The sequence below is a fragment of the Bison bison genome, unplaced genomic scaffold, assembly GCF_000754665.1.
Source record: "Bison bison bison isolate TAMUID 2011002044 unplaced genomic scaffold, Bison_UMD1.0 scf7180017864317, whole genome shotgun sequence".
In the NCBI taxonomy this organism is placed as follows: Eukaryota; Metazoa; Chordata; class Mammalia; order Artiodactyla; family Bovidae; genus Bison; species Bison bison.
This window is the reverse complement of record NW_011494889.1, coordinates 51,152-73,926: the sequence shown is the minus strand read 5'-3', so window position 1 is coordinate 73,926 and position 22,775 is coordinate 51,152. Positions and strand designations below refer to the sequence as shown.

The 22,775-nt window shown below is 41.1% G+C and overlaps 1 protein-coding gene across 1 annotated transcript in view; it reads left to right on the top strand.

The window, feature by feature from the left end:
* The window catches only part of LOC104997947 (phosphatidylcholine transfer protein-like), a 33,610-nt gene extending 22,498 nt beyond the window's left edge, over window positions 1–11,112 (top strand). Inside the window, exons 2-5 of the mRNA XM_010852930.1 lie at window positions 4,948–5,062; window positions 7,533–7,612; window positions 9,892–10,063; window positions 10,934–11,112. Coding sequence (XP_010851232.1) covers window positions 4,948–5,062; window positions 7,533–7,612; window positions 9,892–10,063; window positions 10,934–11,112 — 546 coding nt within the window. The remainder of the gene's footprint in view (window positions 1–4,947; window positions 5,063–7,532; window positions 7,613–9,891; window positions 10,064–10,933) is intronic.
* Window positions 11,113–22,775: the final 11,663 nt, after the last annotated feature.

The following is a 22,775-nucleotide window of genomic DNA, read 5'->3' as shown; positions in this document are numbered from 1 at the left end:
GATGGGATGGCTGGATGGCATCACTGACTCTATGGACATGAGTCTGAGTGAACTCTGGGAGTTGGTGATGGACAGGGAGGCCTGGTGTGCTGCGATTCATGGGATCTCAAAGAGTCGGACACAACTGAGAGATTGAACTGAACTGAACTGATGTTCATATATAATGATATGATATGATTTGATACTGCGTGTAGAAAACCATAAAGACTCACTTCACAAACTGTTAGAACTGATAAATGAATTCAGCAAAGTAGCAGAATACAAGATTAACATACATACATCTGTTACATTTCTTTATGCTAACTTGAACTATCAGAAAGAGAATGCAAAAATCGCAGCAAAAAAGTAAAGTATCTAGGAGGTAAAACCTGACTAAGGAGGTGAAAGACATACACTGTGAACTGTAACACATTAATAAAGAAAATTAAAGAAATTCCAAGGAATAGAAAGATATCCCATGCTCTTGGATTGTAAGAATAAATATTGTTAAAATGGCCATACTATCCAAAGCAATATAAAGATTTAATACAATACCTATCAACATATTCATTACATTTTTCACAGAACTATAGAAAATAATCCTTAAATTCATATGGAACCATAAAAGACCCAGAATTGCCAAAACAATCTTGAGGACAAAGAGCAAAGCAGGAAGCATAACCATCCCAGACTTTAGACAATACTACAAAGCCACACTAGTCAAATCCATACGGTATTGGCACAAAAACAGACATATGAATCAATGGCACAGAATAGAGAGTCCAACAATACACCAACATATTTATGGACAATTAATCTTTGATAAGTGAAGCAAGGACATACAATTGGTAAAGAACAATTGCTTCAGCAGGTGGTGCTGGGAAAGTTGGACAGCCAAATGTAAATCAATGAAGTAGGTACATACCCTCGCACCACACAAAAATAAACTCAAAATGGCTTAAAAATTTAAATATGAGACAAGACACCAGATGACTCCTAGAAGAGGCAAAAAATTTCTGACATGTCATACCAATGTGTTCTTAGGTCAGTTTCCCAAGGCAATGGAAATATCAGTAAAAATAAACAAATGGGACCTAATTAGACATAAGTTTTGCACAGCAAAGGAAACCATAAACAAAACAAAAAGACAGCCTATGGACTGTGAGAAAATATTTGTAAATGATATGACTAACAAGGCTTAATTTAACCTCTCCTACAATTCAATAACAAAAAAATACAACCTAATAGAAAAATGAGCAGAAGACCTAAATAGACATTTCTTCAAAGAAGATACACAGATGGCCAACAGGCATTTGAAAAGATGGTCATCATCACTAATTATTCAGTTCAGTTCAGTTGCTCAGTCGTGTCCAACTCTTTGTGACCCCATGAATCGCAGCACGCCAGGCCTCCCTGTCCATCACCAACTCCTGGAGTTCACCCAAACTCATGTGCATCGAGTCGGTGATGCCATCCAGCCATCCCATCCTCTGTCATCCCCTTCTCCTCCTGCCCCCAATCCCTCCTAGAATCAGGGTCTTTTCCAATGAGTCAATTCTTCTCATGAGGTGGCCAAAGTACTGGAGTTTCAGCCTCAGCATCAGTCCTTCCAATGATATTATTAGAGAAATGCAAATCCAAAGAACAAGGTCCCACCTCACACTTGTCAGAAAGGCTATCATTAAAAATCTACAAATAATGACTGGTGGAGAGGGTGTGAGAAGGAACCTCTTACATTGTTGCTGGCAATGAAATAATGCCATTTTCAGCAATATTATTGGACCTAGAAATTACCCTACTAAGTGAAAAAGTCAGAAAGAGAAAGACAAATGCCATATGATATCACTTTTATGTTAAATCCATAGTATGAAACAAATGAATGTACTTATGAACAAAAACAGACTAACAGAAATGTAGAACAGGCTTGTGGTTGCCAAGAGGGAGAGGAAGGATTAGGGAGTGAAGGATTGGGGAGTTTAGGATTAGCAGATGCAGTCTATTGTATACATGATGGATAAACAACAAAGTTCTATTGTAAAGCTCAGGGAACTATATTCAATGTCCTGTGATAAATCACAATGGAAAAGAATATACGTATATATTACAACTGAGTCACTTTGCTGTACAGCAGATATTAACACAATATTGTAAATCAACTTTCAATAAAATATTTTGAAAAAAGGAGAAATATGTCATATATTGCAATTAGGTGTTTGTGAATTATAGAGTTGCATGGCATTTTAACTTTGTTATTTTGGGCATTTTATAATTTTTCTTAAAGATTATGAATTATTTTTATAATTATAAAAATTCACTTTATTTTTTCAATGACAAAACATTATTGTGTTGGCTGAATTTCTCTTTTAAAAGAAATGATGGTTTAAAAAAGTGCATTGATCCAAATTTGAGTGAGGCTGCTAAGTGCCTGAAAAAAACATTTTACTGATAGACTAGGAAAGGAGTCATTAAGCATTTGGTTTCTTCGGTGTTCTGGCATTTTTCAGTCGTATCATGAAGGGAATGTTTAAAGGAAGTTGTCATAATAATTCATTCTTGGGTATTGACACAAATCACAGCATTATATTCCTCTCTTATTAGAGGGCTTTCTGTTTCCTTTTCTGCAATATTACAGGACTGAAGTCACTAAGAGCTAAAATTATCAATACATTTAGGAGGAAAGGGAAACACTCTTAGAGGATTCAGTTTGCCTTAATTCATCCAAATAATCAAAGCTAACTCATGTGAAGTTGGGAAGATCATAATCTCTATACATAATTATCCCCTTTGTTCACTCTGTGTAGAAAATGGGGCCACATTATTCCTGAAGAGCAGCTAATTCTCTCTCTCTCAAAGCTGATTAAAGTGTGTATGAGTGTAGATGTGTGTTGTCTATAAACCCTCACTGTCTTCCCATCCTTGAGAAGGAGGGGAGAGGGAGGAGAAGAAGATATTTTCACCTTGACCTGCCCTTCTTTGGGGCATCCATGGCACAGCATGTAAAGGGGTCAGACCTACCAGCATGTCATTTGCTGGTTGGAAATACTTGGTATAAAGCCATTTACTTTTAAAGCTGACACTTCCTTCTGAATTCAGTTTCAATTTTATTTTCCATTTCCTGCCAGGTACCCTCACAGACATCTGAGATTCCTCAACTGGGAATTATGGTTATGCCCCCTGAGTCAGGAGGCCCTTGAAACCTCAGAATCTCTAGAAAGATTTCCATGTTTACCCCTTGACTTCACATAAGTTCCTGGGACAGTGTTTAAGAACATGGGTTCATTCATGTTTGATTAGGCAATAGCATTGCGTTAACAACTGGAAGTACGAGTCCATCTAAAAGGTTCACTTTGTTTAGTTTATTAGCTTTTGCACTGAAATTAATTAAGTCATTGCTGCTGCTGCTGCTGCTAAGTCACTTCAGTCATGTCCCACTCTGTGCAACCCCATACACAGCAGCCCACCAGGCTCCCCTGTCCCTGGGATTCTCCAGCCAAGAACACTGGTGTGGGTTGCCATTTCCTTGTCCAATGCATGAAAGTGAAAAGTCAAAGTGAAGTCGCTTAGTCATGTCCGACTCTTCGCGACCCCATGGACTGCAGCCCACCAGGTTCCTCTGCCCATGGGAATGGGTTGCCATTGCCTTCTCCAGATTACGTCATTAGTTTAACCTTAACAATATAGTCTCTAGTCAAGGTGAAGGTCAGGAATTCTTAGCTGCCATTGTATAGAGAGTGGAGTGTATCCACTCCAGCCCACGTTCTCACATAATATGGCTTAACATAGAAACAAGGAGTATGTTTTCTAGTTAGGAATCTAGAAATGGCCCTTTTCTGATTAAAAGGGACTAGTATGGTTTGAAGTTGGTATTTCTTCCCCTCTTTCATTCTTTTCTATACACGAGTTGCTTACAGAAAAAAGGATGCAGTTGGTGAAAAATTCTGTGTTGAAATTGGTAAAACAATATTTTTAATTTCATTATTCTCTGTGGTTATCTAAAATAGTCTGAAGCCTGGATGCTAGCTGCCTATATGATACCTCCACATGGATATTTAATAACCATTTCTAGCTCAACATTCTCACCATAGAGCTCTTGGTTACCCTGAAGCCGTAAGATCACCACCTCCACAAGTTGTAGCTATCTCAGAAAAGTGATCTCCTGTCTACCTGGTTGTTTAAGCAAATGTTATAAGACTTTTAAAAAATTCTTTGCTTTCTCTGTCCCCACAGCCACTCTGTCAGCAATTCCTGTTGACATTACTTGAAAATGTGTCCCTAAATCACTAACTTCTCCCCATCATTTCTGCTACCTTTGTCCAGTCACCAACGTCTCTTCTCTGGATCATTGTCCTGGTCTTCTAACCCATCTTCTTGCCCCCTGATGATCTATTTTCAAGCAGCAAGAACCATGTTTTAAAAAATTATTTCCTTGTTTTAATTAATTTGTTTTCCATAGCAATTAGAATAAGACCTCTTACCCCTTTACCTTGGTTCACAAATCCCTTTGGACCCAGCCCCCACTGCTTCTCTGACTGTCCCCCATCATGGTTCTCTGGACCCCTTGACTTTCTGTTCTTTGAGTAAGACAATCAATCAACCTGAAGGCCCTTTCCCAACCAGGAATGGGCTTTCCTACTCTTCCCATAGCTGGCTCCTTCTACTATTTAGAAAAAATTCTTCTGATCAGTCCAACATAGAGACATTTCCCGGACACTTGACCACCAGCCCACCAAAACTAGATACCATTTATCACATAACTCTCTTTTATCCTATTTACATTACCTGGGTAGCTGTCACCACCAGTGGCAAAGGCAATGAGAGCAGAATCCTCACCTGCTTTTTCAGCATTGCATCACCGAGTCTACAGAGGAGGTGCTCAGGAATGACGTTGCACAAACAACAACTTTTCGTGTGCTGTGTAATAGCAACTCGAGAATCAGTAGGCTATTTCTGTCTGCTCTCATTTTATAGCTGACTGGACTTCATGAGTATAAGGTCTCTGGTATTGTGAGATCTCCACCAGATCTACTTGCAGATGTCTATATGGACTTAGAATATAGAAAACAGTGGGACCAGTATGTCCAAGGTGAGTCACACTTGATCTAAAAACACTATTAGAAAGTAGAATATATTCCTATTTACTCTACCCAGTAGAATGCAATAGGTTTAGTTATATTATGTTATATATGCAATAAGTTTAGTTATATTATGTTTCATTTAAAATTTTGGCTTAAATATCTGAAGTGCTGGGCTTAAATGTGGTATTTTGCCCTTACTGCAAGTTTGTTGTCATCTCATACATATATATACCTGAATATCCAGGTATATGTACCTGGATATATATATACCTGGATGTTCATGAAAGGCTTTTTGGAAGAGATCATGTTTGAACTTTGCTTTAGAAGTGGAATCAAAGTTTTATAAATGGCAAGAATACATGTGTATGGGGAAGTGAGAGATGAGGGGGTGAGTGGAATAAGGATATTTGGCCCAAATAACAGCATTAGTAAAATGAAAAAGGCCTGAAACAACATGAAATGTTAAAAAAGGAAGACAACTATGAGCAATTTTGTGTTCTTGCATAGTTGTGGTAGCAGAATTGGAATTAGCCCCAAAGGCCTAGGCTGGCCACCTGGCTACACTTCTTAGATTTTTCCTATAAGTGATGGAGAATTATAGAGGGAATAGATAAGGTATCTTTTTCCCACTTAGAGTGAGCAATGGCCTCTGCCATCTCAGTCACTGTGAAATAGATACACAGCTAGCTGAGGGGCATAGAAATCCTGACAGACCATTGCTGTGGTCAAGAATTTTGTTTGCAAGTAAGAAAAGCTAACAAATGGCACTGTAAGGAAAGGAAAGAGTTTATTGTTTCATGGCATTAAAAATCCAAGAGTATCTGGCCTCCAGGACAGCTGTATTCGGTACTTCAGTTCTCCAGTTTGACTGTTTTCTCTTGTGTTGACCACAATCTCAGGCAGATTCTTGTATCTTGGCAGAAATACCACCAGAAGATGTAGGCTTACATTCTAACCATGTACACAACCACAGAAGGACAGGAACATTCCTACTTATGGCATCCAGATTCCCAGGATTGGCTTCTATTGCTTCAGCATGGATCATGCGCTTATTTCCTGGGGATGTTTGTCATGGTTTGGGGTCATTTAATGTTATAAAATACTCTTACTATTTAGGGTTCATTGTGATGCCCACTAATTCAAGGGAGAAGTCACACATTCTCTGTTCATCTTCCTAGCAGTCATGGTTCAGTCATGGGCTGTAGATGCTGGCAGAGCCTCTGATGTGTGGGACTTGGCATTAAGAGTCTGCACTATGGGGTATGGTCCAGAGGCTGCAGTAGCTTAACATCTCTGGAGCAATCCTGAGGTTCCTAACCTAACTCTATTCCTCCTAGATCTTCTCTGAGCTTCCTGAGAGCCTTTACAAAACCACTTTTGGGCCTAAACTTGCTAGAGTGGCAAGCCAAGACTATCCACACATGCCTTCCCTAAACCAATTGCTGTGATCATGTTTGACTCATTTTTCCCATCCCCGAAATTAACACTGAGTCAGTGCTGCTTAAACCATACTGTGGAGAAGGAGGGGAAGGGTGATGATCTGAAGGAGAAAGAGATTCTGGTGCAAGAAGGGGAGAGTCATAGCAGAGTAGCCAAAAGCAACGGATGGTCCCTCCTTCCCTTCCTTTCAAGGGCATTTTCAGCCTCTTGTAGTAATGGACTGATAAGTTCTTTACTGCATAGTCTGCTTCTAATAGGTTTTATTTCTTTCAGAAGCTGAATTAAATAACACATTTCTGCTGTCAGCACCTCCTCAAGGGGCTCTCTTGGCTCTTTCAGCAGTCTTAGCTTGACTCCTCTACATGGTTAGTTAGAAGCTTCCCACCCAGCTTGAGGGCAGAGGCTATGCCCTTCATCGTATCCCTTTGCTATCCTCCTTGAACTGATGTTATTTGCATACAAAAGGATGGTGGACATTATGCAGATTTACTTCCTGTCTCTGTAGTATAAAGCAAAACGGGAGAGAGACAAGTAGCATAGTGTTAGCATAGTTAAGCTCCTTCCTGCTTAGGATGAAGACTAACCTCTCCAAAACCTTCATTAAACAACTGTAAACACTAAACTGCATTGCTCAGTCCCAGGATAGTTGTAATATGTCAATAAATTTAAGGTGAGGAGTAAAGTCACAACAGTAGAACTATTGGTATTGCAGTGCCATCCAATGGTTACCATGATTTAATAACTTGAAATTTTATTTTTTGGAAGCCTAATTTTATTATCACATTCTACCTCAGAATGTGTGTAGCTTCCAATGAACAAATTTTGTTGGATTCATTTATTTTTAATGTATTTTTAAGTCTACTAAACATTGTTCCTGGGCAACAACTTTCAGTGATAATAACTTTTCCTGGAAGTCAGTGCCTTCTGAGTTAGTGGTTTATCGTCTTCTACAAGACTGTCATATCAACACTTTTTGTTAATTGAAGCCAAAGAGACTTCCAGATGCAATAACATCATTTGATTTTTTTTTTTTTTTAGAACTCCATGAAATAAAAGTCGATGGAGAAGAAGCGGTCTATTGGCAAATGAAGTACCCTTTTCCCATGTCCAACAGAGATGTATCCTTTCCAAAAGTCAAGTGTTAGTCCCTCAAAAGTGTCCAACTCTGCAACCCCATGAACTGTAGCCTGCCATTCTCTTCTATCTGTGGGATTCTCCAAGTAAGAATACTGGAGTAAGTAGCAATTCTCTTTTCCAGGGGATCTTCTGGTTCTAGGGATGGGACTCCAATTGCATGCAGATTCTTTATCATCTGAGCTACCAGGGAAGCCCATCCTGGTGTAACATTGATCAGCTTTCTTAGTGTTTCTGTGCCTCGTGGCTATCACCCAATGGTGGCATGGCCAGGAGTTGTAGACAACACTGTCTTTTACTCTTGTGTAAGCATCTGCTAAAGCTGTTGCTTCTTGTGTGGCTTTCAGAGACCTCAGGGTGTGGCTTCTGAGCCTGACTACATGTAGCATCAGTAACGGTGGGAGGCAGCTAATAGTTTCTTGAGAACTTTTCTAGGAAATATTCTTGTGTCAGAATTGAGGACCTGAAAAAACTTTTCATAAAGAGTATTCAATACACTCCCTCAGTCTGCAGAGGAGGATGCGGGGACCTAGAGAGTTAAGGTGACAGAGGTGCACAGACAGGTGGTTAGCAGCTGACTTGGGGCTGCAATCAGTTCAGCTCAGTTCAGTCGCTCAGTCAAGTCCGACTCTTTGAGACCGCATAGATTGCAGCACCAGGCCTCCCTGTCCATCACCAACTCCAGGAGTCCACCCAAACCCATGTCCATTGAGTGGTGATGCCATCCAACCATCTCATCCTCTGTCATCCCCTTCTCTTCATGCCCTCAATCTTTTTCAGCATCAGGGTCTTTTCAAATGAGTCAGCTCTTCGCATCAAGTGGCCAAATTACTGGAGTTTCAGCTACAACATCAGTCCTTCCAATGAACACCCAGGACTGATCTCCTTTAGGATGGACTGGTTGGACCTCCTTGCAGCCCAAGGGACTCTCAAGAGTCTTCTCCAATACCACAGTTCAAAAGCATCAATTCTTCTGTGCTCAGCTTTCATTATAGTCCAACTCTCACATCCATACATGACCACTGGAAAAACCATAGCCTTGACTAGATGGACCTTTGTTGGCAAAGTAATGTCTCTGCTTTTTAATATACTGTCTAGGTTGGTCACAACTTTCCTTCCAAGGTGTAAGCATCTTTTAATTTCATGGCTGAAATCACCATCTGCAGTGATTTTAGAGCCCCCCAAAATAAAATCAGCCACTGTTTCCACTGTTACCCTATCTATTTGCCATGAAGTGATGGGATCAGATGCCATGATCTTAGTTTTCTGAATGTTGAGCTTTAAGTCACCTTTTCACTCTCCTCTTTCACTTTCATCAAGAGGCTCTTTAGTTCTTCTTCACTTTCTGCCATAAGGGTGGTGTCATCTGCATATCTGAGGTTATTGGTATTTCTCCCGGCAATCTTGATTCCAGCTTGTGCTTCATCCAGCCCAGCATTTCTCATGATGTACTCTGCATATAAGTTAAATAAGCAGGATGACAATATACAGCCTTGATGTACTCCTTTTCCTATTTGGAACCAGTCTGTTGTTCCATGTCCAGTTCTAACTGTTGCTTCCTGACCTGCATACAGGTTTCTCAAGAGGCAGGTCAGGTGCTCTGGTATTCCCATCTCTTTCAGAAGTTTCCAAAGTTTATTGTGATCCACACAGTCAAAGGCTTTGGCATAGTCAATAAAGCAGAAATAGATGTTTTTCTGGAACTTTCTTGTGTTTTCGATGATCCAGCAGATGCTGGCAATTTGATCTCTGGTTCCTCTGCCTTTTCTAAAACCAGCTTGAACATCTGGAAGTTCACAGTTCACGTATTGCTGAAGCCTGGCTTGGAGAATTTTAAGCCTTACTTTATTAGCATGTGAGATGAGTGCAATTGTGCGGTAGTTTGAGCATTCTTTGTCATTGCCTTTCTTTGGGATTGGAATGAAAACTGACCTTTTCCAGTCCTGTGGCCACTGCTGAGTCTTCCAAGTTTGCTGGCATATTGAGTACAGCACTTTCACAGCATCATCTTTCAGGATTTGAAATAGCTCAACTGGAATTCCATTACCTCCACCAGCTTTGTTCGTAGTGATGCTTCCCTCAATGCATGCTCTCAAATGGGAACAGCAGGTGGGAAGAGCCATGGTGTTGCAGGGTATGTAGGACAGGATGTGAAGTAACAATAAAGGGAGCAAACACCAAGTGGAGGAAGAGAATCATGTCCCTTTGCTTCTGACTCGTCTGAGATGCTGGACTTGATGTTGTGCCTTGACTGGTGGTGTAGTGTGTCTATGTGCGGCAGCGGCGAGAGCTGAACTTTGAAGGGCGGAAGGTCCACGTGATCCTGGCCCAGAGCATCTCTGTGCCGTGGTTTTCAGAGAAGTCGGGCATGATCCGGGTGAAGCAGTACAAGCAGAGCCTGGCAATCCAGAGCTATGACTCTTGGAGGAGTGAAGGTAAATACTGGGCATATGTTGGTGCACCTGCCTGGGCCACCCATGTGAAGGCCACATGGGTTGCAGGCCTATCAAATGCAGGATGCTTTTTCCCTGAGGTCAGAGACTGAGCATGGGTGCAAATAAATCAAATGAGACTCAGTTCACCCCAGAAGCTTAGCTACAATGAGAGATGGATGTTTAAATCTGATCAGTCCATTCTTTACTAACTCCATTGTCCAGATGAAATCAAAACATCCAAGTGAACCAGAAGGTTTAGAAACTCACTTCAGGAAAGTCCTGTACATGCACAAGCTGGACAGGGGTGGGCAGGAGGGCTGGTGGGACCACCTCTGGGGAGGCAGCTCCTTCTCAGCAAAAACCCAGGGACTCAGAACCTGTCTGCCTTGAGTTCCAGCCTTAGGAAAGAGTCTGGGAGGAGTCAATGCAGCCATCTGCTGGAATGGAATGGATGTGACCTTGAGGCAGCAGCAAAATCTGAACTTAGTTCTGACATGTGTTAAATCTGCCACCTTTACATGTCACTTTACTCTTCTGAGTCTTCATTTTATCATTTATAAACTGGCATTCAATTTTATCAACTTTTTATAATTGAACAGTTACTGAGAGAAAAAATTAAATGGGAGATATATCCCATTTAGATATAGATAATAAGTATCATGCCTTTAATAAAAAGAAGCAGAATGTGCCTGGGCTGTTTTCCTAAATGCATATATGTAAGCCTCCCACAAGACAAGGCAGAGGCAAGAGTTCACTTGAATTCAGTGTTACTTCCCTCCTTAATTTCTGGAATGAATATACGCCTGGGCATTTCCAGGGGTTTGGCTCTATTTTTCCTTCTTGTAAATTGTGCTTTCTTTCCCTCTCTAGTTTTCATGTATTACTTCAATAACCCAGGTGGCCAAATTCCGTTCTGGATCCTTAACAATTTCACCAAGGTAAGATCCCAGAAGGCAGCAGGGGAGGTGTGTTTGGCAGATGTTAACTTAGCCTGTAGTGCTGTCGGTCTGGACAGATGCGCTGTCTCGGGCCTCACACAGCTTGTTTGACTGAGTCTGGTTAGGACTGGAGTTGCAGCCAGGACAGCAGCCAGGACAAAAGACATAGAGTCTTTACCTGGAATGCCAGTCCTCCCTGCTTGCCCACAAAGAGCTCATCAGGATCACTCTCTGGAACCTCCAGATAATAGCCTGCTCCTTGTAGGAACAATGGTGCCTGCGGGCCCTGTATTTGCTTATGGAGGAGTTAGGCCAAGCTGACTTGGGAGGCAGTGTGTCATGTCCAAGCCTGGGAAAACTTCCAGTTTTGTTCTTATTTTCTTTTTCTGTTGAGAAGTGAGAGCCTCAGTTGACCCGGATCACTAGAGACTGCTTAAGACCTGGAATTATGCCTGCCATTCAGTCTGCTTTGTAAGGTCCTACCTACTGACTGAAGGGATCACCAGTTCTCTGGGGGAATGAAAAAGCACATAGGCTTTGAATCAAGCACAAGATATTTTGAATCCTGACCTTGTTTCTGACTGTGTAATCTAGGCAAGCCATCAGTTTCTCCCCTCCAAAAAATAGAGATGGATATCCCCACTCTATAGAGAAGGATTAAATAAAACAACATTTGGGGAAATTGAAATGATCAATGCTAACTGAAGGATCACATATCCTGCTTCATTCCCCTGCCCACCCCCATCCTTACCATTTTCTAATTCTGTAAAGCAAGTCCTTTCTCTCACTTTTTTGGAAGAGTCCCACAGCCCATCCCTATCTCCTATCTTCCTTTTTCTTTCAAAATATGATATCTCAGAAATATCTTAGCTTTTTATTAGCAAAATACACAAGGTCTTACAACAGTGGCCACCTTGCCTTACCAGTGCCTTGTGTCTTAACTTGTGTCATCATCTGTGGCCACATTCTGTGGAAACCTGCTCGGGGGCCCTATTGTCACATTTATTATTCCAAAGGCCATCTTCGTTATCTTTGCCACTTCCTGAAGAATCAAGAGAGAGCACTGTGAGGACAGAGAAGTGACAAGTTTCCTTTCCTTTGCAGAGTGAAATTCCTGGCTTCCTGAGAGACTTGGAGAATGCCTGTCTGAAGTACCACAGAGCCGAAGAGAGAGATTTGTGAGCCTTGTGTCCGTGGAGTGATGTCCATAGAATGATGTCTGCAAGTGCCACGAGCACTGACACTCAGCCTGCCTCTCTCTTTTCCGTCCTCGGAGGCCCACACGCTCTCCATCAGCTTGTTCTCAAGTGCGTTTGCCTGAAATCCACTTCCTTTGCCACTCTCCCCACCTGGGACCCACTGCCTTCTTCCACTGTTGAATGTGGGTGATGTTAAGGAAACCTTTGTTTGTTTATTTTTAAAAAGGGGAGTCCTCTAGGGAGCACAGCCATTTCATTATGCCATTCTAGGTTGTTGTGGGTGAAGGACTGACACCACCACCTCAGGGCGACTGATCCCAGTGAGCTGGCTCCTTCCCACACCTGGGTCATTGCAACTCAGGAGAGTGATCTCCTGTTGCTTTGCCTTCAAAACTGACTCTCAGTGTGCCAAGACCAGAAGACATGTCCATTGGCCTTATGCTTTGCTGATTTGAGATGATAATCCCCTAAACCTCTACGCATTCCTACTTGGGGAGGATCACGAGCTGTTTTGATTTCAAACCATTTTGAAAGATGTCACAGCCCTGACTATGCATATAGTGTGAGACAGTTTTCGTCTCATCATCCATGCCTGAATTTTTCTCTTTCCCACATGCCACTGGGGAAGGTTGCCTGTACCTCTCTAGTTCCATGTTTTACTGGACAATGAGGCATTAAGATAACTCTGGTGGTTAGAATTAGCCAACTTGCTCTGCACACAGCATTGAGATTAATTTTCTTTATGTGTAATTTCCTTCTATAACATTTGGACATGTTGCAAGAATAAGTGTTCACAGCCAGGGAAATATGAATTAGTGGTGTGGTTGACCCTACACCTTTTTTCTCAGGAATTCTAAATTATCTGCCTCTCCCACCAACAGAAGACTTCCCTTTTCCTACTTTTCTTTTGAATTTTGGAAGGAAAGCTATTCTGTGGACAAAGGCACAGCCTTATAATCTCAGGGAAAAATTTTAATCACTTTGTGTGATGGTACCAAATCTTGATTACTGGACATACAAATTCAGGATATAATTCCAGAAGCATGGGATTTATTAAAATGGGATAACTCAGACTGTGTCTTTTCTCTCTGGAAAAGGAAGTGTGTTGACTATCAAATAAATACCCAGTGATTTATACTTGTCTTGTCTACAGTCTCTTTTCTGCCTTATTCCCTATGAATGAGACTGTTAGGTCTCTTTGGTTTGCAAGTGAAATCCAACCTAACTCATGGACTTGAACATAAAAGAGAATTTTAGGCTCACTTACATGCAAGGTCAGGTGTCGAGTGGCTTTAGGTAGTGGTTGATACAGGTGCTTGACAGAAATCTGCTCTGTCCTTCTTTGAGGTTTCTTAGATTTGGGGCCATGTTTGGTGGCAGGATCGCTGCTAATAAAAAATGGAAGACCTGCATCTTCCCGGGTTCACACCGAGTCAAAAAAAAAAAAAAATTCCTTCAGTAGATCCTGAATCATCCCATGATTCCCTTTAAACCATGTACCAATCCCTGTCCCAGTGATTAGTCATGTGGATAGAATTCTGCAAATAAGTGAATACTTCAGAAATGTATCATTAAAATAGCACTATCAGTAATGTAGGGCTTATCTTGTGGCTCAGATGGTAAATAATTTGCCTACAATGCAGGAGACCCGGGTTCAATCCCTGGGTTGGGTAGATCTCCTGGAGAAGGGAATGGCTGTCCACTCCAGTATTCTTCCCAGGAGAATTCCATGGACAGAGGAGCTGCAATTTAATTTTAGGTAAAGTAAATCTGAATATCTCATGTAATAGAGGTTAAGTTGACTGTTTATATATAAAGTCATTGAAATACAAGCACTAGGATTATAGTCTTTCAGCAGAGAATCTACATGAAATGGTATCATGCAAACTAACAGTGTTTGATAATCTGCTAAGAACACAGAATATTAAGAATGCTGAGTTTCTACATGTGAAAGTGAAAGTGTATCTGAAAGCATTAGTCGACAACTCTTTGTCACCCCATGGACTGTAGCCTGCCAGTCTCCTCTGTCCATGGAATTCTCAAGGCAAAAGTACAAGAGTGGGTAGCCATTCCCTACTCCAGGGGATTTTCCTGATGCAGGAAGATTTCATGCATTGCAGGCAGATTCTTCACCAACTTTTTAGGTAAGGCAGCTTTAAAAATCACCATTTGCCATAATTAGTAGAGTTAAAACCCTTTGGCATTCAAGTTTACTAAATTGGAGAAGATAGTACCAAATAGTGGGAAGCATAGAACCCCTGACCAAACAGTAAATGCCAGAGGACCAAAAAACATGGAACTGGCACTTTGGAGTTTGAGCTAGATTTTTACAATGTGACTCGCTGCAGGGATTGAATGTATCATTTGGAATTTAATTATATAATTACATCATTATTTAATTATGTAATTAATATATAATTACATGATATATATTATTAATAAATATTAATTTATTAAATTAATATTTATTAATTTATAAATATATAATATATTTATAAATCATATATTTATATTTAATATATAATATATAATTAAATATTATAATTAAATTATATAATTACATGATTATTTAATTATGTAATTATATTCTCATTCCTCTAACTCTTTGTTTCACCTATTTCATCTGTCCCTCTGAGTAGATAATAAGATCTTTGTGGGTAGAAACTCTTCTTTCTCTTAGATTACTGACTGCAGATGGTGACTGCAGCCATGAAATTAAAAGATGCTTACTCCTTGGAAGGAAAGTTATGTCCAACCTAGACAGCATACTCAAAAGCAGAGACATTACTTTGCCAACAAAGGTCCGTCTAGTCAAGGCTATGGTTTTTCCAGTGGTCATGTATGGATGTGAGAGTTGGATTGTGAAGGCTGAGTGCCGAAGAATTGATACTTTTGAACTGTGGTGTTGGAGAAGACTCTTGAGAGTCCCTTGGACTGCAAGGAGATCCAACCAGTCCATTCTGAAGGAGATCTGCCCTGGGATTTCTTTGGAAGGAATGATGTTAAAGCTGAAACTCCAGTACTTTGGCCACCTCACGTGAAGAGTTGACTCACTGGAAAAGACTGATTCTGGGAGGGATTGGGGGCAGGAGGAGAAGGAGATGACAGAGGATGGGATGGTTGGATGGCATCACTGACTCAATGGACATGGGTTTGGGTGGACTCTGGGAGCTAGTGATGGACAGGGAGGCCTGGTGCGCTGCAATTCATGGGGTCGAAAAGAGTCGGACACAACTGAGCGACTGAACTGAACTGAAGCGAGTATATTCTAGGCACTCAAATGGTATCTAATAAGGGACTTTAATGGTCTGAAGAAGATTGACCATACCCACCCAGAAGGCAAAACGTAGAGGTTAGATTTGATTATATGAAATACCATTTTAATGCTTAATAATCTAATCCAAGGCAATTTTTCCCACATCATCATTTTAGGGGTTCTTGATTCCTCAGGATCTCTAGGGTCTTTCCTTGAAAGTGCTCAGGTCCTTTGCTTATAACAGGATGACTTTGCTGATGTGACTATAGGTTATACTTCAATGTTACAAAAATCTTACTGTCTAGACAGTCCAGCTGAGATTAGTCAGGATTTCAGGATTTTGATGACTAAAGTAGCAACTACTCTCAGTGCTAATTTTTTTCCACAGTCTAATTATTCATACTGCATAACAGTTTAAAGTTAATGATGACCTTGGAACTGAGGAATTCCAGTAGATGATCACTTCATGAAAATGTTACTATGTCACATTGAGGGTCCTGGCCTGCCTCCTGGCTGAGATTCCTCACCAAAGATCCCCACCTCAAGGGCCTGCCCTTCAAAACTCCTTCTTCCCAACTGGGTTTGAAAGAGAGAAAGCAAGAAGAGCCCATTCAGTCCAGCACCACCCAGTCGGTTCAGAGAATTATCTTTAAATGCTTTGAGATCTATATTCACTTCACAGGTATTTCTCAATGGTCTGGCATTCATCTGGCCAGGGGACAGCACGGTAGCTCCTTGGATGAGTAGGTGCTTGGGGTCCACTCTCAAGGAGCTTATGATCTAGTGAGGAAGACACAGTGGAGAAGCTGTTGAAGGATGACAAATTGTGAGAAAGGGCAAATAAAGTGGGTTAGAGTCTAAACTTGGGGCACTAACTAAATCTGAGGGGTTGCAGAGAACATGTTGGAGTTGGCTGGATGAAGGTTGGAAAAGAAGACTCTTCCACGTTTAAAGAACCATTTCCATAAAATCCCTTAAGCAGAAGAGCCAGTCATGTTGCAGGAACTTCCAAAGGATCTGAACAATCAGAGTGGAGGAAGACATTGCTCACATGTGGCTGAAGAAGGAGGCAGTGAGGCTACAGGAGATCCTGAGAGCTATGGCAAGGATTTGGACTTTCTACCCAGAATGCGAGTGAAGTTTGAAGAATTTTAGGCTGAGCAGTGACCCAATAAAGCACAGTCATTCCTAACACCAGCTCACTTCCCCGCATGGTTCTCCACCATCTCCAGCATCCCTCCAGCACTGTCATGGAGGTGCTCTCCAAGATGCTCTAAGCCTTGCCACTCTGTATCCCTCCCACTGTGAGACCGCACTCTCAGTAGTCCACATCCAAACCTAATTTCTAAGGTAGAGCATCAGGCTCTGAAACTTAATTGGAGAGAAAGGGAACATCCATGCCCATCGCCCTGACGCTCCTGGCCCATGCTGCTGTCAACATGCCTTCCAGTGTGAGTGCACCACGCACCCCATGAGAGCAGAGTCAGTGCAGGAGCCAGAAGTGGTGGTGAAAAAAGGAAGTCATGCAACATGTAAGCAGGGCTACCTTCACCAAAGTTCAATTTTGTACACAACTCTCCGACTACAAGGAAGAATACTTTTTTTTTTTTCTTGAGAATATAAATACACTTTATCTGTTTAGGTTCTCAGGGTTTAGAACCGCCAAAATGGGAGGATTTCAGAAAAGCTATTTGTACCGCTAATCTATTTGTATGTGGTTTTGTGTGTCTGCTTGGATACATATAATGTATGTTCCATTTCCTCAGATAAAATAATGGAGCAACAATGAGGCAGCATGTTATGGGAGTGAGTTTGAAAGTTCTCTACCTGATGTGCCAGGTTAAGTGCTAGGCAGTGGAGTTCATAAAGTTTAATTAATTCTTCTGGTAGAGAATTAACAGACTACAGAGAATATGGAACATGCACACAGTTTACAGTAATGAGAAGCTGTGATCACCACCATACAGAAGGAAAACATGATATTTTGGGATTCTGTGGTTAATTGATTAAAAAATAAAAGATAACAGGCCCCAAATGGAGCCTTATGCAAAGCCCCCATTCCAAATGGGGACTAATTTCAGATTTGGCTCTCCCAGGAATAGAATCACAATGTGGTCCATAAAGAATTCTTGATCAGCACAAGTTAATCTGCCTGATAGACCTCTTGCTGTTGTTCAGTCACTAAGTTGTTTCTGGCTCTTTGTGACCCCAAGAACTGCAGCATGCCAGGCTTCCTTATACTTCAGTATCTCCCAGAGTTTCGTCAAACTCCTGTCCATTGAGTCAGTGATGCCATCCAACCATCTCATCCTCTGTAGCCCCTCCTCTCCTCCTGCTCTCAAGCTTTCCCAGAATCAGGGTCTTTTCCACCCAGTTGGCTCTTTGCATCGGATGGCCAAAGTATCAGAGCCTCAGCATCAATTCTTCCAATAAATATTCAGGATTGATCTCCTTTAACATGGTCCACTGGAGAAGGGAATGGCAAACCACTCCAGTATTACTGCCTTGAGGATCTCATGAACAGTATGAAAAGGCAAAAAGATATGACACCAGAAGAAGAGCCCCCCAGGTTGGTAGGTGTCCAGTGTGCTATTGTGGAAGAGTGGAGAAATAGCTTCAGAAAGAGAGCTGGGCCAAAGCAGAAGTGACACTCAGGTGTGGTTGTGTCTGTTGGTGAAAGTTAAGTCCAGTGTTGTAAAGAACAATACTGCATAGGAACCTGGAATGTTAAGTCCAGGAATCAAGATAAATTGTATGTAGTCAAGCTGGAGATGGCTTGAATGAAAATTGACATTTTTGGAATCAGTGAACTAGAATGAACAGAAAAGGGTGAATTTAATTCAGATGACCATTATATCAATTAATGTGGTCAAGAACCCCTTAGAAGAAAAGGAGTAGCCCTCATAGTCAACGAAAGAGTCTGAAATGCAGCACTTGGGTGCAGTCTCAAAAGTGACAGAACGATCTTTGTTCATTTCCAAGGCAAACCATTTAACATCACAATAATTCAAGTCTATGCCCCAACCACTAATGCCAAAGTAGCTGTACTTGAACAGTGCTACGAACTGTTCCAAGACCTTCTAGACCTTCTAGAACTAACACCAAAAGAAAAAAAGAAGAAAAAAAGCTGTCCTTTGCATCATAGGGGATTAGAATACAAAAGTAGGAAGTCAAGAGACACCTGGAGTAACAGGCAGGTTTGGCCTTGGAGTACAGAATGAAGCAGGGCAAAGGCTAAAGAGTTTTGTCAAAAGAACACACTGGTCAGAGCAAACCCTCTCTTCCAACAACACAAGAGGTGATTTTATACATGGATAGACCCCTGCCCTCCCCTAAATGAAAGTAACCTTGTAATAACCAACCTGCTCTTTTCCTAATATAACCTCTTTATTTCTGCTCTCTTCTGTTTATAAAAGTCTCTCTTTTATTCATTCTTTGAAGCCCCTTACTGTCTCCTAGGAGAGATGCTGTCCAATTGAATTGATTTTTTTAAAAACAATAATGGCTATCATTTATTGAGCAATTATTATGTGTTAGGAACTAAACTTATTGCATGCTTTATTTCATTGGTTCTTTTTTACCCCCCTTGAATGTATTATTTTTTTTATTTTAAATTTATTTTAATTGGAGGCGAATTACTTTACAATATTGTGATGCTTTTTGCTATACACTGACATGCATCAGCCATGGGTGTAAATGTGTCCCCCCATCCTGAACCCCTCTTCCACCTCCCTCCCCATTCCATGCCTCTGGGTTGTCCCAGAGCACCAGCTTTGAGTGCCCTGCTTCTTGCATCGAACTTCAACAGGTCGTCTGTTTTACATATGGTAATATACATGTTTCAATGCTATTCTCTCAAATCATCCTACCCTCAATTTTTACTTAAAGAAGCTCTTAAAAATTTTAATATGTCTTAGTTTATCTTTGAAACATTCTGGGATAAAAAGAGGATATCAAAGAAGACCCCCAGAAGGCCCCCAGGAGCAAAAGCAACCAGACTTGGGTACCTACTGAGCCCCTGAACTCTGCTTTCTTATCAGGAATTTCTGGAAGTGGTAAGTCCCTCTTAGATTCTAGCTCTGCAGCTTTTCCTTGAGGTATCAGACTTTACTTGAGCACATCTTCTTCATGACTGTGTCCAGAAACTGGCTAAAACCAGATTGGATCTGTCTTAAAAATTGGACGGGCTTCCCTGATAGCTCATTTGGTAAGAAATTTGCCTGCAATGCAGGAGACCTGGTTTGATTCTTGGGTTGAGAAGATCTGCTGGAGAAGGGAACAGCTACCCACTCCAGTATTCTGGCCTGGAGAATTCCATGGACTGTATAGTCCATGGGGTTTCAAAGAGTCAGACACAACTGAGTTACTTGCACTTCACTAGAAATTGGACTGAGTCTGGGATTGAACTGGATCAAGATTAGAAACTTAAATGAGTGTAGAGTCAGTCTGGATCATACTTAAGTTGGACTGAGACTGGTGTGAGACTTCAGGTGAATAAAATTTTGTTTTAGGGCTGGACCAAAGATAATCTTGAATCACAGTGGCCCCAGTGGAGAAATTGTAACCTTGATAATCTTATCATTTATGATATGATCTAGAATAAAAGAGCTTCCTGGGTAGCTCAGCTGGTAAAGAATCCACCTGTAATGCAGGAGACCCTGATTCAACTGCTGGATCAGGAAGTTCCCCTGGAGAAGGGATAGGCTACCCACTCCCGTGTTCTTGGGCTTCCCTGGTGACTCAGATGGTAAAGAATCCTCCTGCAATATGGGATTGCATGTTTGATCCCTGGGTTGGGAAGATCCCCTGGAGGAGAGAATGGCAACCAATATTCTTTCCTGGAGAATCCCCATGGACAGAGGAGCCTGTGGGCTGCAGTCCATGGGGTTGCAGAGTAGAACAGGACTGAGCAACTAAGCACAGCACAGCATTAGAATAAAATGGGAAACCAGAATTGAAAGAGACACGTGTACCCCAATGTTCATTGCAGCACTGCTTATAATAGCCAGGACTTGGAAACAACCTAGATGTCCATCAGCAGATGAATGGATAAGAAAGCTGTGGTACATATACACAATGGAGTATTACTCAGCCATTAAAAAGAATACATTTGAATCAGTTCTAATGAGGTGGATGAAACTGGAGCCTATTATACAGAGTGAAGTAAGCCAGAAGGAAAAACACCAATACAGTATACTAACGCATATATATGGAATTTAGAAAGATGGTAACGATAACCCTGTATGCGAGACAGCAAAAGAGACACAGATGTATAGAACAGTCTTTTGGACTCTGTGGGACAGGCCGGGGGTGGGGGTGGGGGGATGATTTGGGAGAATGGCATTGAAAAATGTGTAATATCATATAAGAAACGAATCGCCAATCCAGGTTCGTTGCAGGATACAGGAAGTTTGGGGCTGGTGCACTGGGATGACCCAGAGGGATGGTATAGGGAGGGAGGTAGGAAGGGGGTTCAGGATTGGGAACACATGTACACCCGTGGTGGATTCATGTTGATGTATGGCAAAACCAATACAACATTGTAAAATAATTAGCCTCTAATTAAAATAAATAAATTTAAACTAAAAAAAAATGGGGATCTCAGCCAAGAACTCATTATAAAGGTAGGGGGAATATGATTTTTTCTTCTCTAAAAGTTTAGATGACCAGAATGTGATTTGCTGGACCCTACTCACTCCAGAGCCTGCAGAAAGGATCCTAGGAAAACTGCCAGAAGCCAGAAAAGGTAAGAATTCTTACCAAAGTCAGTTCTCTCATCGCTATCTCCATCAATAGTGCATGGCTAACAGAGGAGGTAAAATTTCATTTTTTCCCTTCCTTTCTAAATTCAGACTGGTAAGCAGTAAGCATTCTTAAGAATTAGATCTTTGAATTGTAAATTGGCTTTTGAGTACCTGAGGGTTGTGGATTCCTTCTTTCTCAAGCACAGCCATTGTGTTCCTGTTTGTCTAACTTCTGTCCTGATAACTTGGCTTGGCAGTAACCAATTTAAAGATCGAAAAATTTTAGCTGGGGGGAAAATGTGGGCTGCACTCCATGTACAGCCTATGACCTACCACTGTTGTCAGCTTTCAAGGGAGCTATCTGAGCCTTTCTTTCTTTCTTTTTGTTATCTTTGGTATAGTTCTGGAACTTGGGGAGGGGGTGGGGGTAATGTTTTTTGCGCCTTATGGGCTTGTTCAGTATTTATGACCTAGGAGTATGTACTGTTTGTCCAGCAGAACACGGTAAGATATTCATAGGAAAATATATTTTTTAAATTCTATGTTAGGAAATTGGCCAAATTGGAAGTTGACATTCAGAGCTTGTTTGGAAACCTTTTCTTAAGGCCTTTTCTTCTAAACTAAAGTGAAACCATTGAGCCAGAGGCAAAGAAAAATTCTGAAGCCTTTGTGGAAAAGCTTATTAAAACACTTCACAGACACACAGCTCTAAATCTAGAATATAGGGCTTTTTTAAAAAGCAATATTTTGATTATTCTTTATTCTTGAGTAGAAATTTGTTACTATTCCTTCAAATTATATCCTTTAAGTAGGTCTTAATAAATAGCCTTTAAAAAAAATTTTTGCATTTATCCTTGACTATCACATTTTAAAATTTATTTTTAGTTGGAGGATAATTGCTTTACAATAGTGTGTTGGTTTCAGCCATAAATTAATATGAATCAGCCACAGGCATACATATTCTCCCTCCCTCTTGAACACCCCTCCCACCACCCACCCCTTCCATCTCTCTAGGTTGTCACCCTGTCCAACTCTCTATGAATCACAGAGTACCAGGTTTAAGCTCCCTGTGTCATACAGCAAATTCCCACTGGCTATCTATTTTAAATATGGTAATGTTTATATTTCAATGCTATGCTTTCAATTTGTCCCTCCCTCTCCTTCCCCCTCTGTGCCCACAAGTCTGTTCTCTATGTCTGCATCTCCATTCCTGCCCTTCAAATAGCTTCATTAGTACCACCTTTCTGGATTCTATATATATCCATTAATAATCTATATTTGCTTTTCTCTTTCTGATTTACAGGCTTCCCTTGTGGCTGGTAAAGAATCCACATGAAATGAGGGAGATTTAGGTTCAGAAGATCCCCTGGAAAAGGGAAACACTACCCACTCCAGTATTCTGGCCTGGAAAATTCTATGGACTGTATAGTCTCTGAGATTGCAAAGAGCTGGACACAACTAAGAAAGAAAGTTATGACCAACATAGATAGCATATTCAAAAGCAGAGACATTACTTTGCCAACAAAGGTCTGTCTAGTCAAGGCTATGGTTTTTCCTGTGATCATGTATGGATGT